General features: G+C 51.0%; 1 protein-coding gene across 1 annotated transcript in view; it reads left to right on the top strand.

The window, feature by feature from the left end:
* The window catches only part of CHD5 (chromodomain helicase DNA binding protein 5), a 65,143-nt gene that overhangs the window by 23,316 nt on the left and 25,132 nt on the right, over positions 1 to 16,695 (top strand). Inside the window, 10 exon segments of the mRNA XM_070384399.1 lie at positions 4,651 to 4,782; positions 4,868 to 4,976; positions 6,234 to 6,425; positions 6,514 to 6,714; positions 10,083 to 10,220; positions 10,309 to 10,430; positions 11,227 to 11,400; positions 11,759 to 11,900; positions 13,506 to 13,637; positions 16,451 to 16,568. Of these exon segments, the coding sequence (XP_070240500.1) occupies positions 4,651 to 4,782; positions 4,868 to 4,976; positions 6,234 to 6,425; positions 6,514 to 6,714; positions 10,083 to 10,220; positions 10,309 to 10,430; positions 11,227 to 11,400; positions 11,759 to 11,900; positions 13,506 to 13,637; positions 16,451 to 16,568 (1,460 nt within the window).

Genomic DNA, 16,695 nt, shown 5'->3' with positions numbered 1-16,695 from the left:
AGCTCTTGCTGATTCTTGAGCTCAGGTGGCTGACAGGTGGGCACAGGGTAGGATCCATGGAGGCTCTGTCTCAGAGTGACTTGGGGTCCAACAGACCGCATGTGTCCTGAAGGCAGGAGCTGGGTAGAGCAGAGCTTCAGAACCTGAGTCTTCCACTCAGATCCCAACGCTGGCTCCCATTTTCTGGGCTCTGAGCCTCTGTGTTAATTTTTTATTTATTGATTTGAGTGTGCTGGGACTTTAGCTGTGGCATGTGCAATCTTACTTGCACATGTGTGTGACCTAGTTCCCCAGATCAGATCAGATCAGTTGCTCAGTCGTGTCCAACTCTTTGCGACCCCATGAATCGCAGCAAGCCAGGCCTCCCTGTCCATCACCAACTCCCGGAGTTCACTCAGACTCATGTCCATCGAGTCGGTGATGCCATCCAGCCATCTCATCCTCTGTCATCCCTTCTCCTCCTGCCCCCAATCCCTCCCAGCATCAGAGTCTTTTCCGATGAGTCAACTCTTCGCATGAGGTGGCCAAAGTACTGGAGTTTCAGCTTTAGTATCATTCCTTTCAAAGAAATCCCAGGGCTGATCTCCTTCAGAATGGACTGGTTGGATCTCCTTGCAGTCCACGGGACTCTCAAGAGTCTTCTCCAACACCACAGTTCAAAAGCATCAATTCTTTGGCACTCAGCCTTCTTCACAGTCCAACTCTCACATCCATACATGACCACAGGAAAAACCATAGCCTTGACTAGACAGACCTTTGTTGGCAAAGTAATGTCTCTGCTTTTGAATATGCTATCTAGGTTGGTCATAACTTTCCTTCCAAGGAGTAAGCGTCTTTTAATTTCATGGCTGCAGTCACCATCTGCAGTGATTTTGGAGCCCAGAAAAATAAAGTCTGACACTGTTTCCACTGTTTGCCCATCTATTTCCCATGAAGTGATGGGACCGGATGCCATGATCTTCGTTTTCTGAATGTTGAGCTTTAAGCCAACTTTTTCACTCTCCACTTTCACTTTCATCAAGAGGCTTTTTAGTTCCTCTCCACTTTCTGCCATAAGGGTGGTGTCATCTGCATATCTGAGGTTATTGATATTTCTCCTGGCAGTCTTGATTCCAGCTTGTGTTTCTGCCAGTCCAGCGTTTCTCATGATGTACTCTGCATATAAGTTAAATAAATAGGGTGACAATATACAGCCCTGATGTACTCCTTTTCCTGTTTGGAACCAGTCTGTTGTTCCATGTCTGGTTCTAACTGTTGCTTCCTGACCTGCATACAAATTTCTCAAGAGGCAGATCAAGTGGTCTGGTATTTCCATCTCTTTCAGAATTTTCCACAGTTTATTGTGATCCACACAGTCAAAGGCTTTGGCATAGTCAAGAAAGCAGAAATAGATGTTTTTCTGGAACTCTCTTGCTTTTTCCATGATCCAGCGGATGTTGGCAATTTGATCTCTGGTTCCTCTGCCTTTTCTAAAACCAGCTTGAACATCAGGAAGTTCACGGTTCACATATTGCTGAAGCCTGGCTTGGAGAATTTTGAGCATTACTTTACTAGCATGTGAGATGAGTGCAATTGTGCGGTAGTTTGAGCATTCTTTGGCATTGCCTTTCTTTGGGATTGGAATGAAAACTGACCTTTTCCAGTCCTGTGGCCACTGCCGAGTTTTCCACATTTGCTGGCATATTGAGTGCAGCACTTTCACAGCATCATCTTTCAGGATTTGAAGGAGCTCAACTGGAATTCCATCACCTCCACTAGCTTTGTTCGTAATGATGCTTTCTAAGGCCCACTTGACTTCACATTCCAGGATGTCTGGCTCTAGGTGAGTGATCACACCATCGTGATTATCTGGGTCGTGAAGATCTTTTTTGTACAGTTCTGTGTATTCTTGCCATCTCTTCTTAATATCTTCTGCTTCTATTAGGTCCATACCATTTCTGTCCTTTATCGAGCCCATCTTTGCATGAAATGTTCCTGTGATATCTCTGATTTTCTTGAAGAGATCTCTAGTCTTTCCCATTCTGTTGTTTTCCTCTATTTCTTTGCATTGATCGCTGAAGAAGGCTTTCTTATCTCTTCTTGCTATTCTTTGGAACTCTGCATTCAGATGTTTATATCTTTCCTTTTCTCCTTTGCTTTTTACTTCTCTTCTTTTCACAGTTATTTGTAAGGCCTCCCCAGACAGCCATTTTGCTTTTTTGCATTTCTTTTCCATGGGGATGGTCTTGATCCCTGTCTCCTATACAATGTCACGAACCTCATTCCATAGTTCATTAGGCACTCTATTAGATGTAGGCCCTTAAATGTATTTCTCACTTCCACTGTATAATCATAAGGGATTTGATTTAGGTCATACCTGAATGGTCTAGTGGTTTTCCCTACTTTCTTCAATTTAAGTCTGAATTTGGCAATAAGGAATTCATGGTCTGAGCCACAGTCAGCTCCTGGTCTTGTTTTTGCTGACTGTATAGAGCTTCTCCATCTTTGGCTGCAAAGAATATAATCAGTCTGATTTCGGTGTTGACCATCTGGTGATGTCCATGTGTAGAGTCTTCTCTTGTGTTGTTGGAAGAGGGTGTTTGTTATGACCAGTGCATTTTCTTGGCAAAACTCTATTAGTCTTTGCCCTGCTTCATTCCATATTCCAAGGCTAAATTTGCCTGTTACTCCAGGTGTTTCTTGACTTCCTACTTTTGCATTCCAGTCCCCTATAATGAAAAGGACATCTTTTTTGGGTGTTAGTTCTAAAAGGTCTTGTAGGTCTTCATAGAGCTGTTCAACTTCAGCTTCTTCAGCGTTACTGGTTGGGGCATAGACTTGGATTACTGTGATATTGAATGGTTTGCCTTGGAAATGAACAGAGATCATTCTGTCGTTTAGGGATCAAACCTGGCCCCGCTGGTTGGAAAACTAGAAGTCTTGGGAGTGTGGAGTCTTAGCACCTGGACAACCAGGGAAGTCCCATGTGCCTCTGTGTTTCTAATGGGAAATGGGACCCTACCCTGTGCCCGCCTGTCAGCCACCGCTGGTTCTCAGGCACCTGAGCTCAACAATCAGCAACCAACCCCACAGGCTGCTGTGGGGGCTCAAGGAGGATGCCAGTGCCTGATAACAGGGCCATCAGGAAGCAGCGGTGGGGAGTGTGGGAGAATTTGAAAAAACCACCCTCTTGATTATGAAATGCTTCCTCCTCCCATCCCCTGCCCTCACTGACAGTGACTTGAGGCCCCTCCACCGCTGAACTGATCCACAATTTTTTACCTTTATTAAATTGCATGTTCAAAACGTAAATGCCGATTTTTCTCCCTGCCTCCAAAGTGGGGCAGGTGAATTTCCTCCAAATATATTACCTGAACGGGGTCTGAATAACAACCGCTCATTTATTAAAGAAAAAAAAAGCCATTGGTTTCCATGGTGACTGGGGATTGGTACCTCTCTGTGTGTGGTCCCCAGGCCTAGCCACTGCCATCTGGGGGAGCCCTGGCGCCCTCACCCTGCAGTGCCGCCGGCTTGGTTGCTCAGTGCACTTGTGTTGGGTGGGAGATCCTTAGGAGCTGTATTCAAGCTGCAGTGTGTAACAGGCTTCTCTGGCGCACCCTCTCTGTGCTGCTGGCTGGGCTGCCAGGTCCCCGGGGGTCTTTGGGAGAGGACAACCCACTGGAGGAATCATATCCTTCTCTACTTAGTGGGGATGGGCCCTGGACTGGGATGGGCACCCCTCCAGTCTTTGGGAGTTCTTTTTTCCTTTTCAAACTTTTTATTTTGTACTGGGGGTAGAGCCAGTTAACACTGTTGTGACAGTTTCAGGTGAACATCTTAGAGACTCGATCTTACATAGACATGTATCCATTCTCCCCCAAACTCCCCTTTCATCTAGGCTGGCACATAACATTGAGCAGAGTTCCCTGTGCTGTACAGTAGGTCCTTGTTGGCTATCTATTTTAAATATAGCGATTTGTACATGTCCATCCTGAACTCCCTATAACTTGGAAGTTTTTAAAAAAACTTACTATTTTGGGCATGCTGGGTCTTTGTTGCCGTGCTTGGGCTTTCTCTAGTTGTGGTGGGCGGGGGCTGCCGTCTGGTTTGGGTGTGCTGGCTTCTCGTGGTGCTGGATTCTTTTGTTTCGGGGCATAAGCTCTAGGGTGCATGGGCTCAGCAGTTGCAGCACACAGGCTTAGTTGCCCAATGGCATATGGAATCTTCTTGGATCAGGGAAGGAACCCATGTCCCCTGCACTGGTAGGTGGATTCTCAACCATTAGACCACCAGGGAAGTTTCTCCTTGGGACTTCTTAAGCAAAAAAACAAAGGTCTATGGTCAGGGGAGAACCATCTGACTCAGCAGTCAAGAATTCTAGAGGAGTCCTCATGACGGAGTGGGACTCACAGCCACAGAGGATGGGGAGGACACTGGATTTGCTCCTCTGCTAGCCTGGGGGACCCAGATATCCCTCTGCTTTGCCACTCACCCCGTGCCCTCCTACCTCCTTCCCACTAGCTGTGTGGCCCTTGGGAGTCCCTGCCTGGTGCTGTCCTCCTGGCTGGGGCTCCCAGGAGACCCGTGAGGGTGAGAGGCTTTGCATCCTGCGAGGTGCCCTCCTTGGTGCCCGGATGACCCGCCCTCTTCCATCTGTTTACCGTGTTGCAGCTTCGATAAAAAGGGGGACGTACATTACCTAATCAAGTGGAAAGACCTGCCCTACGACCAGTGCACCTGGGAGATTGACGAAATTGACATCCCCTACTACGACAGCCTGAAGCAGGCCTACTGGGGCCACAGGTGCGCTACGCTGGGGCCCCTGGGTGGAGCCTCCCGCCTTCCCAATGGCCTGAGCTCTGCTCTCTCATCCCGTCCTTTTCCTCAGGGAGCTGATGCTGGGAGAGGATGCCAGGCTGCCCAAGAGGCTGGTCAAGAAGGGCAAGAAGCTGAAGGATGACAAACAGGAGAAGCCCCCGGACACACCCATTGTGGATGTGAGTGGGAAGGGGTCACAGGGTGGGGTTGCCACCCAGGCTGGGCCTTGGAGGAGGGCAAGGTCTCTGGAGAACTCTGCCATGGGTCTGTGCACCTGGAGCCGTGCCCATGTGGGAGGGGGTGCTGCGGCTCAGCCCACTCCTGCCAGGTACCTGGTGGGACAGGGATGAGGGGACCCAGCTTTCCCCGCAGGGGAGACTCACACCCTGGGGTCCTGGTCCCCAGCATCCTGTAGAGTGGCAGCTCCCAGGGGACAGAGAGATTTGAAGGATGGGTCGGGTCTTGGTGCACAAACTGGGGAGCAGATAGTCTCTTCTCAGAGCAGTCTATGAACTTGTGTTCTTTTAGATGAGTGAATTCCAAATATTCCTTTATTACTTATTTATTTGGCTGTACTGCGTGGTATGTGGGATCTTAAATTCTCCAACTAGCAATCGAACCCGCGCTTCCTGCAGTGGAATCGTGGAGTCTTAACCACTGGATCACCAGAGAAGTCTCTGTAATTCCAAGTCTTTAAATCAAAAAGTGCCCCTCACTTCAGGAGTACAGCAGCTGATTTGCTAATTACACACCATTCTTATCAGTTCAGGGGGAGGAGACCCAGGACTTACCTGGGAACTTTGAGCCTATGGGGAGTGGAAGGTTGGCTTTTATTCCTTTAGCAAACCTCTCTGGGATGTTTGCTAGTACCTGGCCCTGGGAGGCAAAGCCCTACCCACCTGTTCCATGAAGTGCTCATCTTCCAGGGGCTCATGGAAGGTCCAAACACAAATGGGGATTTGGCTTGGGTCTGAGATGCAGGGTAAGGTGAGTGGGTCTGATACATCAGGGGGACTTCATGGGGATGACAGCCTTGAGCTGTAGACTAAGAGGCACAAAGAGGGTGATGTTCGGGATCAGGCACCCTGGGCAAGCATCAAATGGATGTTGGCTCAGTGCCTGCTGTGTCCGAATAGGACCAGTATGGTGACCACAAGCTGGGCTCAAAATCAGAGAATGCAACCATTGGGAAACTGCCCTGATAAATGTATGGGGCCACCCTGGGAGAGCATGTGGGAACATCTAAGCCAAGCCTGGAGTCAGGGAAGACTTCCTGGAGGCAGAGGCATTCCATCTGAGGCCTGAAGGATGAATAAGTTAGCAGGGACAAGAGGAGTGGGAAGAGTATTCCAGGCATAAAGAATCATCCAGGCAAGGTTGGTGGACCTTGGTGGCCCAGGATCCAGGGTACGTCTGAACCTCTGCTTTTTCTGCAGCCCACGGTCAAGTTTGACAAACAACCATGGTACATTGACTCCACGGGCGGCACGCTGCACCCGTACCAGCTGGAGGGCCTTAACTGGCTGCGCTTCTCCTGGGCCCAGGGCACCGACACCATCCTGGCCGACGAGATGGGTCTGGGCAAGACTGTGCAGACCATCGTCTTCCTCTACTCCCTGTACAAGGAGGTTCGAGGGTTGGGCGGGGCGGCCGGGGAAGTGGTGGCTGGTGTGGGCTGTGGCTGGGTAGCCTCAGCGCCTCCGTCTCCCTCCCCAGGGGCACTCCAAAGGGCCCTACCTGGTCAGTGCGCCCCTATCCACCATCATCAACTGGGAACGTGAGTTCGAGATGTGGGCCCCTGACTTCTACGTGGTCACCTACACGGGGGACAAGGAGAGCCGCTCTGTGATCCGGGAGAACGAGTTTTCCTTTGAGGACAATGCCATTCGGAGTGGGAAGAAGGTGTTCCGGATGAAGGTGAGCACCCCTCCCCCTGGGAAGGACTCTGCACAGGAGCCCAGTCTGCCCTGGGGCGGGGGTGCACAGGGGTTCTGCAGTTTATCTGGGGTCTCTTCTTTTGGGCTCTAGTGGAGGCAGCGGCTGGCGAAGAGTTGCTTTTAAGGCAGGATTACCTGCTGTATTTGTGTCCTGGGGCTGCAGTAGCACAGAGTGGAGCGGGGCAGAGAATAACACTCACCCTCTCACTGTTCTGGAGGCCAGGAGTCTGAGACCCAGCAGGCAGGGTCCTGCTCCCTCAGAAGCTCTGTGGGTGGACCCTTCCGCATCTCCTCCAGCATCTGGTGGCTCTTCCTTGGCCGTCCTTGCTTTGCAGCTCCATCTCTTTGGTTTCTGCCTCTGTTGTCATGTGGCTGTCTCCCTGAGTGTGTCTGTGTCTCCTCTGCTTTTTTAAATTTAATTTTAGTTTATTATTATTTTTGGTGGCACTGGATCTTTGTTGCTGCACCGGCTTTTCTCTAGTTGTGGCAAGCAGGGGCTACTCTCTAGTTGCGGTGTGTGGACTTCTCGTTGCGGTGGCTTCTCGTTGCAGAGCTCTAGGGTGCTCGGACTCAGTCGTTGTGGTGCACAGGGTCAGTTGCTCTGTGGGATCTTCCCAGATCAGGGATCAAACCCGTGTCTCCTGCATTGGTAGGAGGATTCTTTACCACTGAGCCACCAGGGAAGTTCTCTCTCTCTCTTTTTTAAAATTTGTTTTTGGTCATGCTGCATTGCATGTAGGATCTTAGTTCCCCAACCAGGGATGGAACCTATGCCCCATGCCGTGGAAGCTCAGGATCTTAACCACTGGACCACCAGGAAAGTCCCAAGATTCCGCATTTCTGACGAAGTCCCAGATGGTGTGCACACTTCTGGTCCTCAGGCTGCACTCTGAGAAGCGAGGACACGGAGCGCTCAGTGCTTCTTGCAGCTGGCACATGGGGGCCCTTGGGCAGCCATGGCACTCACTCTAGCTGCAGTGCTGGGACCATCCCCAACCTCCCCAAGGGTTCTCACCTTGGCTTTCTCCATCCTCTAGGAACAACTGTGACCCTGGGAGATGCCCAGTAACTTTTATTTGGCTGCGCTGTGAAGCTTGCAGGATCTTAGTTCCCTGACCCGGGCCACAGCAGTGAAAGCACTGAGTCCTAACCACTGGAAAGTGAAAGGGAAAGTATTAGTTGCTCAGTCGTGTCCAATTTTTTGTGACCACGTGGACTATAGCCTGCCAGGCTCCTCTCTCCATGGGATCCTCCAGGCAAGAATGGAGTGGGTAGCCATTCCCTTTTCCAAGGAATCTTTCTGACCCAGGGGTCAAACCTGGGTCTCCTGCATCGCGGGCAGATTCTTTACTGTTTGAGCCACTAGGGAAGCCCTTAACCACTGGACTGCCAGGGAATTCTCAATACCCATTTGTTTAATGAGGGTGATAAGCTCAAATGGTTCCAGAAACAACTTCTCTCTGAGCTCACATCGGGCTCGTGCGATGGGCTGGGCGCTTTGCTGATTTAGTTGTTTAACTTATTGTCTTTTAAAAAAATTGTGGTAAAATACACATAACTTAAAATTTATCATCTTCACCATTTTTACAAGTACAGTTCAGGGACACCAAATACATTCACACTTCTCTGCAGCCATCACTCCATCATCTCCTGAGCACTACTTCATCTTGTAAAACTGAAACCCTGTCCCTGTTAGATACTGACTACCTCCAGCTCCTGGCAGCCTCGTCCTTTTGGTCTCTGGCTTTGATTATTGTCAGTACCTCGTGTAAGTGGAATCATACCATATTTGTCCTTTGTGTCTGGCTCATTTCACTCAGCACGTTGTGGCATGTGTCAGGTTTTCAAGATTGGATAACATTCCGCTGCATGTGTATGAATGGACCACTCAGCCCATGGACACTTGGGTGTTTCCACCTTTTGGTGCTTGTGAATAATGCTATGAACATGGGTGTGCAAACATATTCATTCAAGTCCCTGCTTTCACTTCTTCTGGGTCTATACCCAGAAGTGGAATTGCAGGATGGTACAGTAATTCTATGTGTAATTTTGTTTGTTTCTATTTTTTAAAATTTTATTGGAGTATGGTTGATTTACAATGTTATGTTAGTTTCAGGCATACAGTTATGTGAATCAACTATACATATACCTATATCCCCTCTTTTTTTAGATTAGTTTTTCATATAGGTCATTACAAAGCATTGAGTAGAGTTCCCTGTGCTACACAGTATGTTCTTATGGTCTATCTAATACATAGTGTGTATATATGTCAATTCCAATCTTTCAATTTAGCCCTCCCCCATTTCCCCCCTGGAAACAGGTTTGTTTTTTACATCTGTGACTCTGTTTCTCTTTTGTAAAAAAAAGTTTATGCAGTTTTCAAAAATTCCACATATAAGCAGTCGTTATCTTTGCCTTACTTCTCTCAATATGACAATCTCTAGGTCCATCCATGTTGCTGAAAATGGCATTATTTTGTTCTTTTCTTATGGCTAAGTAATAATATTCCATTGTATATATGGATGACATCATTTTTATCCATGCCTCTGCTGATGGAAACGTAGGTTTATTCCATGTCTTGGCTATTGTAAATAGTGCTACAGTGAACACTGGGGTACATGTATCTGTTCAAATTATGATTTTCTCCTAATCCATGGCCAGGAGTGGGATTGCTGAATTATATGGTAGCTCTGATTTAGTTTTTAAAGGAACCTCCATACTGTTCTCCATGGGCTTCCCAAGGTGGCGCTAGTGGTAAAGGACCCGCCTGACAATGCAGGAAAAGGAAGATAGAATGTCTAACTTTTTGAGGCACATACTTAGCTCTTTTAATTCTTGTGGCATTCTTCCCAAATACAGTATTGCTCCCTTTTTACAGGTGAGGAGACTGAGGCTTGGGGAGGTTAATTAACTCGACCAAGGTCTAGCTCAAAATAGCAGTTGTTGCTGTTTAGTTGCTAAGTCATGTCCAACTCTTTTTCGAACCCATAGACTGTAGCCCACCAGGCTCCTCTGTGCATGGGATTTCCCAGGCAAGAATACTGGAGTGGGTTGCCATTTCCTTCTCCAGGGGATCTTCCCAACCTAGGGATCAAACCCCTGTCTCTTGCTTGGCAGGGATGAGTGCAAACTGCCTACAGGCTCCCCTCTGCTCCTCTGATCTCTGGGGACAGTGCTCTGGGCCTCAGCTGACCCCCTTGACTTGGTGGCCCGTGACTTCCTCTCAGTCTCTAGGCTCCCTGAGCTCTCTGGGGGTCCTGTCCACACTCCTTTTGGCTCTTTTGTCTCTGGAGACCTTGATCCACTGCCCTCCCAGCTCTCCTCCCAAACACTCCCGTTTCCCTCCAGAAAGAAGTGCAGATCAAATTCCACGTCCTTCTCACCTCCTATGAGCTCATCACCATCGACCAGGCCATCCTGGGCTCCATCGAGTGGGCCTGCCTCGTGGTGGATGAGGCCCACCGGCTCAAGAACAACCAGTCCAAGGTAGGAGGTGCTGAGCACTGGCCCCTGGAGCTGTCTGGGTGGGCTGGCCACCCTGTGCCCCCTGACGGGCCCCCTGTTCCCCTCTAAGTTCTTTAGGGTCTTGAACAGCTACAAGATCGATTATAAGCTGCTGCTGACAGGGACCCCCCTTCAGAACAACCTGGAAGAACTGTTCCACCTCCTCAACTTCCTGACTCCAGAGAGGTTCAAGTGAGTCAGGGGGGCTGGCCGGGGAGGTGGAGTGAGGGCAGCCAGGGAAGGGGCGTCAGTGCCTGTCTGGCTCTGGGGCTGCTCACTGGGCCTCAGTTTGCCCATCAGTAAAATGGGAGTGTTAGCAGTGCATTGGCACACGCTGAGCGCTTGGGGAACACCCACTGCTGCTCAGCCTGCGATTTTTCTTCGGCTCTAACCCAGAAGACCTCGAGGGTCCTCCTTGGTGCCTGTCCCTCCACCATACCCCAGATTATCCCTGTCCCTCCACAAAGACCTGAGTGATCACATCAGCGACAGTGCTGGGAGGCTAAAGGCTGGGGGTGATGGTGGAAATGGGGGTGAAGATGGAGCCCCAGCCTCCTTGCTTACCTACCGCCATGTTCCTGCTTGGAAAGGGGATTCAGGGTGAAAAATGCTGATTTTGGAATCAGGAGATATAGCTTCAAGGGAAGGCTGGACTGTATAACCATGGGCACCCATCAGCCTCAGTTTCCTTCTCTGTAATGTGGGTAAGAGTCCTAGAGACTGCACGTCCAGGACGGCTTTGAGGACAGAAAGATAGCGTACGTGGCTGAGACAGCTGCAATGTGTGGAGGTGACCTAGGCTTAGATGGAGACTAGAAGGACACTGAGAGCAAGGCCTGTGCTTTCTGGCCCACCAGCCAGCTGGCCTGCCTTCTGACCCTCTGGCAGGTGGCAGGGGGCTGGTTGGCCTTCTCCCTACCCCAGTCCTGGCTCCCTCTACAGAGGGCTTTGGCCTCCTCCAGGCTGTCATTGCATTTTTTTCTTGCAGCAACCTGGAGGGCTTCCTGGAGGAGTTTGCTGACATCTCCAAGGAAGACCAGATCAAGAAGCTGCACGACCTGTTGGGGCCGCACATGCTGAGGCGGCTCAAGGCTGATGTGTTCAAGAACATGCCGGCAAAGACTGAGCTGATTGTCCGCGTGGAGTTGAGCCAAATGCAGAAGTGAGCGGCCTGCCCTGGGTCCCCTGGGCCTGTCTTCTGCCAGAAGGGCCTGAGTGGGCCTTCCTGGCCCATTGCCTGGGATGGGTGAAACAGCCTTTGGCCTCGCCCTTGCCTCCACTCAACTTTTGCATAAGCTTCCTTCTTGGGGTCTCCTCTCAGATTTCACTGATCAGTCCTGTCCCCCAGTAACTTGCTGGGTGATGCCAGGCCTGTGGCTTCACCTCTTGGGGCTCCCCTTGGTCTCTCTGCAACTGTGCTTGGCTGCCAGGCCCCAGCCTCCCTGCAGACCAGAGTGTCGTCTCAGAGGCTGGCATGGCCAGGTGCGTGCAGACTGCCTTTCCTCCTTGCTCTGTGACAGGAAGTACTACAAGTTCATCCTCACGCGGAACTTCGAGGCACTGAACTCCAAGGGGGGTGGGAACCAGGTGTCACTGCTTAACATCATGATGGACCTGAAGAAGTGCTGCAACCACCCCTACCTCTTCCCTGTGGCTGCTGTGGTAGGTCCCCATGGCCACTGTGGTAGGTCCCCTGTGGCCACTGTGGGAGGTCCCCCGTGGCCACTGTGGGAGGTCCCCCATGGCCACTATGGGAGGTCCCCTGTGGCTGCCGCTGTGGGAGGTCCCCCGTGGCCACTGTGATAGGTCCCCCGTGGCCGCAGTGGGAGGTCCCCCATGGCCACTGTGGGAGGTCCCCCGTGGCCCCTGTGGGAGGTCCCCGTGGCTGCTGTGGGAGGTCCCTGTGGCTGCTGTGGGAGGTCCCCTGTTGGCTGCCGCTGTGGTAGGTCCCTTGTGGCTGTTGTGGTAGGTCCCTGTGGCCACCTTGGGAGGTCCCCTATGGCTGCTGTGGTGGGTCCCCTGTGGCTGCCACTCTGGCCACCATGATAGGGGCCCTTGACCACCACTGTGAGTGCCTGAGGCTGCCATGTTTGGGGCCTGAGATCATGGTACATGCATGTGGCTGCTGTTGGGGGTTTTCTGTGGCCCTCGTGGCAAGTGATCATGGCTGCCATGGTGCCCCTGGCTGCTGGGATAGGTGCTCAAGCCTTCAGCCTCCAATCCTCCCCGAGTATGAAGACTGGGAGGTGATACAGGTCCCCATTGTGCCAGAAGTTTCTGTAAACCTACCTCCGTCCAGTGCTCGGGCAGGCCCTCTCCTTTCCTGGGCCCCTATGTGTGACCATAAAGTGATAGGCAACACTGTATGTAAGAGTTCCTTACAGCCTGAGGGACCCCAGGCCAGGTATCCGAGGGATGACTTGGCTGCACTCAGTCACTGAGGGAGTCAGGGAGGCAGGCCTGGGTGGTGATTGTGATGTGCAGTCCTAGATGAGAGACCAGAGCCCCGGTTAGACACCTGGCCCCAGCCTTGTGGTCTCAGGACCATCAGTGGTCCTCTTGGAGCCCTGGGTTTATCCTCTATAAAATGAGGACAATGATAGCATCTCTCAAAAGAGTGAGAACCAGATGAGAAAGCCCATGTTCGGTGCCTACATGAAGAGCCTGGGACAATGGTACTTATTACCCTCACAGCTGTTCTGGTTCTAGTTTAAACCCTACACAGTTTATACCTCCCCACACCCCCACCTCACCCCCAAACAGGAAGAGCAATGCTGAGTTAAGCGTGGCGGCTATGCTGTGGGTGATGCAGACTCGGGCAACCCCAGGCTGCTCTCACCACTCTGGCCCAGCAGAGCCTTTGAGCTGAGGGTCTTCCCAGCTGGGAGGCTGGGTTGGCCTTCCCTGGATGTGCCCTGCAGGACTGCAGAGGCCAGGCTAGAACCTTGTTGAGAAGGTCAGCTTGCCTCCAGACTGTCATCCATCCATCCACCTATGTCTGGGGTCTTGGTGGAGTGCCAGCAGCGGGAGACAGAGGCCAGGGCTGGCGAGTCTGAGCCCTGCCTGGGGACACAGTGCAGGGAGCATCTGTGTGGCCTGCTCGTATGTTCCTGCAGAGGCTGGCCTGACCTGGGCTTGGACTTGGTGCTCAGTTCATTGTTGGACCCTCATCCCCCCCGGCCCCTGCCACCTCCCAGACTTCTTTGGTGGAGAGCCAGAGAGAAAAGGGGAGCCCCCACAAGACCCCACCTTGTGCTGTGTCTGCAGGAGGCCCCCGTCCTGCCCAATGGCTCCTATGATGGCAGCTCTCTGGTCAAGTCTTCAGGGAAGCTCATGCTGCTACAGAAGATGCTCAAGAAACTGCGGGATGAAGGGCACCGTGTGCTCATCTTCTCCCAGGTAAGCCGCCTGCAGGTGTCTGACTGGCTTCTCCACCTCTCGCAGCCCATGCTAGTTGAGGGTGCAAGCTGCCTGCAGACCTCAGGGCCTGATGCTATCTCCATGTGGGTTGTGTGTCAAAAGTCACTCCTCCAGGCCTTGGCATGATGCAACCAAGGAGAGCTGGCTGGGTTCCAAGTTCAAGACACTTAGGGCACATTGGCCGTGGGGACCAGTGTCCTCCCCACTACTTGACCCTCCGGCCTGCTCCTGCTGGAGCTTCTGTTCAGGCTGGGACAACAGCCCTCACCCTTCACCCCTGCAGCCCCACTTCCCATGAACCAACCCAAGGTGGGGCCCCTTGGGTTGGTTCACAAGGAGCCCTGTGTTGGGTTAGTTCGGGGAAGTCCTCTCTGAAGCTTGATCCTGAAGTTGCACTTAGAGCATTGCTTTGGAGGTGGTCAGAGGGCAGGGCTGTCTAGCCTCAGAGATTTGATCATCAGTGCACTTGTTCCTTTGTCCTTTTGCACTTGTCGTATGTCAGGCTCTGTGCTAGCCACAGGGGTCCAGCTCTTGTTCTTAAGACACAGTCTAGAGTGTGAGATGGAGGTAGACACATGTCTGTGACAGGAGTCAGTGATGCTCCTCAAGCCTGGTGTGAAAAATGCTGCCTGATGGTTGGACTGAGCCAGGTCCATTGCTCAAACCAGAGACTAAGATGTGGCTCCTCTGTGTACTCTGGGTAAAAGTCTGCTGGTGACACCAGCCCTTGATCCCACTAGGGGCCTGCAGCAGGCCGAGGGATCTGGGGAAAGCAGATCAAGCCTGTGACTGTAGGCTGGCCTGGACAATGGATCCAGAATCCCCTGTGTTCTGTTCAGTCACTCAGTCGTGTCCGATTCTTTGTGACCCCATGGACTGTAGCCTGCCAGGCTCCTCTGTACATGGGATTCTCCAGGTAAGAATACTGGAGTGGGTTTCCATGCCCTCCTCCAGAGGATCTTCCCAACCCAGGTATCGAACCCAAGTCTCCTGCATTGCAGGTGGATTCTTTACTGTCTGAGCCACCAGGAAAGCCCATGAATACTGGAGTGGGAAGCCTGTCCCTTCTCTAGGGTATCTTCCTGACCTAGGACTTGAACCAGGGTCTCCTGCATTGCAGGTGGATTCTTTATCAGCTGAGCTACCAGGGAAGCCTCCAGAATCCTCTAGTCCCCTGCTAACATAAGACATGATTCTGAACTGAGGTCTTGAGGGACCAAGTAGGGAGAACTGCACAATTTCTAGAAGTTTGCACAAAGAGAAAGTGACAGAGACAGGGCCCTGACATCCAGAACGAGCCTGCAGGGGGAATTCCCTGGCGGTCTAGTGGTTATAACTCCTCACCTTCACTGCCAAGGTCCTGGGTTCAATCCCTGGTTGGGGTACTAAGATACCACAAACAGTGTGACATGAGCAAAACTCCCACCAAAACAAAAGAAACTCCAATAAAATAAATAAGCACAAGCAGCAAGAAATGAAACAAGAATAACCTAACTAGCAAAAGTGTTAGTTGCTCAGTTTTGTCCAACTTTTTGCAACCCCATGGACTATAGCCTACTAGGCTCCTCTATCCATGGAATTCTCCAGGCAAGAATACTGGAGTGGGAAACCATTCCCTTCTCCAGGGGATCTTTCTTACCCAGGGATGGAACCTGCTTCTCCTGCATTGGCAGGCAGGTTCTTTACCACTGAGCGACCAGGAAAGCCCCTAACCAGGGAAAGGATCTGCTTAAAATGAAAACAAAACATTTTAACAGATTAGATAAACTCTCAACACTGTTGAAGAGAACACTGATGAATGAGAACCTGGCATTGAGGAATTTTCCCAGAATGCAGCACATAAAGACAAAGATAAAAATGAGACATTGCATGGAAAACACCTTGAGAGGCTCTAGTAACTAACTATTCAATATGTATCCATAATAGGAATTGCAGAAAAAGAACTAGAGAAAATGGTAAAGAAGTTAGATTTAACTAGAGTCTGTAGACCTAGAGAAAGACATGTGGTCTCAGGTCTGAAGCACACTCTGGAGTACCAAGAAATATAAATGAAAACATAAATATGAAAGGAAGCCCTAGGCACATTGTAGGGAAAATGCTGCACTTTTCAGATCTTGTACCTACACAGGAATGACAATTAGACTGTCCTTAGATTTTATCAGCAATAGAAGTGGCAAAAAAAAAAAAAAAGGCAATATCTTCATTATACTATGGGAAAATTGCAACTGATAATTTTATGTCTAGCTAAACTATCTTTCAGGATTGATTATGGAGGATTATGGGAGCTCAGAAGGACCTGCCTTTCTCTTCTCATAGGGAGGAGTGAAATCAGGGAAGATATCACAGAGGAGGTGCTGTTTGAGTCCCCTAGACAGTAAGGGGGTGGGAAGAAAGTCCAGGTAATCTGGGAGGTTGTGGGATACAGAGGAAGCATTGGGATATGAAGGCCCAATGGACTGGCACCAATCTGGCAAGCCTAGAATGCCAAGAGGAGGATTTGGGACTTTACTCTGAGGGGTGACAGCAGGGTGGCACATGATCTGAGCTGTGTCTTAGGCAGAAGGCTGTGGGGCTGGTGTGGGGGATGTGGTGGCTCTGGGGGTTGAGGTTGGAAACTGCATTTTTCTTCAGAGAATGGTCCCAAGTCAGGCCTGCCTGGGTCCCACCTGTCTCCCCACTCAGTAGGTTGCTCTGTCTCTCCCCATCTGTCATGAGGTCCCTGCCCATGACAGGGATCCCTATGGGGGTCCCTCCTCTGTGGCAGCCCCTCAGGAATACCATGTCCCCTGCAGATGACCAAGATGCTGGACCTCCTGGAGGACTTCCTGGAGTATGAGGGCTACAAGTATGAGCGGATTGACGGTGGCATCACGGGGGGCCTTCGGCAAGAAGCAATTGACAGATTCAATGGTACCCAACCTTACCCAGGGCTTCTTGATGGGGACCCCTGTCTGTCTCTCCTCCCAGGCCAGGATCTTAGCCAGACCACCCAATTTATGGTCAGGTTAGCTACTCCTCAAACAGCTGAAGAAAGCAG

This window comes from Bos mutus, chromosome 16, assembly GCF_027580195.1.
Source record: "Bos mutus isolate GX-2022 chromosome 16, NWIPB_WYAK_1.1, whole genome shotgun sequence".
NCBI classification, from domain to species: domain Eukaryota; kingdom Metazoa; phylum Chordata; class Mammalia; order Artiodactyla; family Bovidae; genus Bos; species Bos mutus.
Note: the sequence above shows the minus strand (reverse complement) of the source record. Positions and strands in the feature narration are given on the sequence as shown.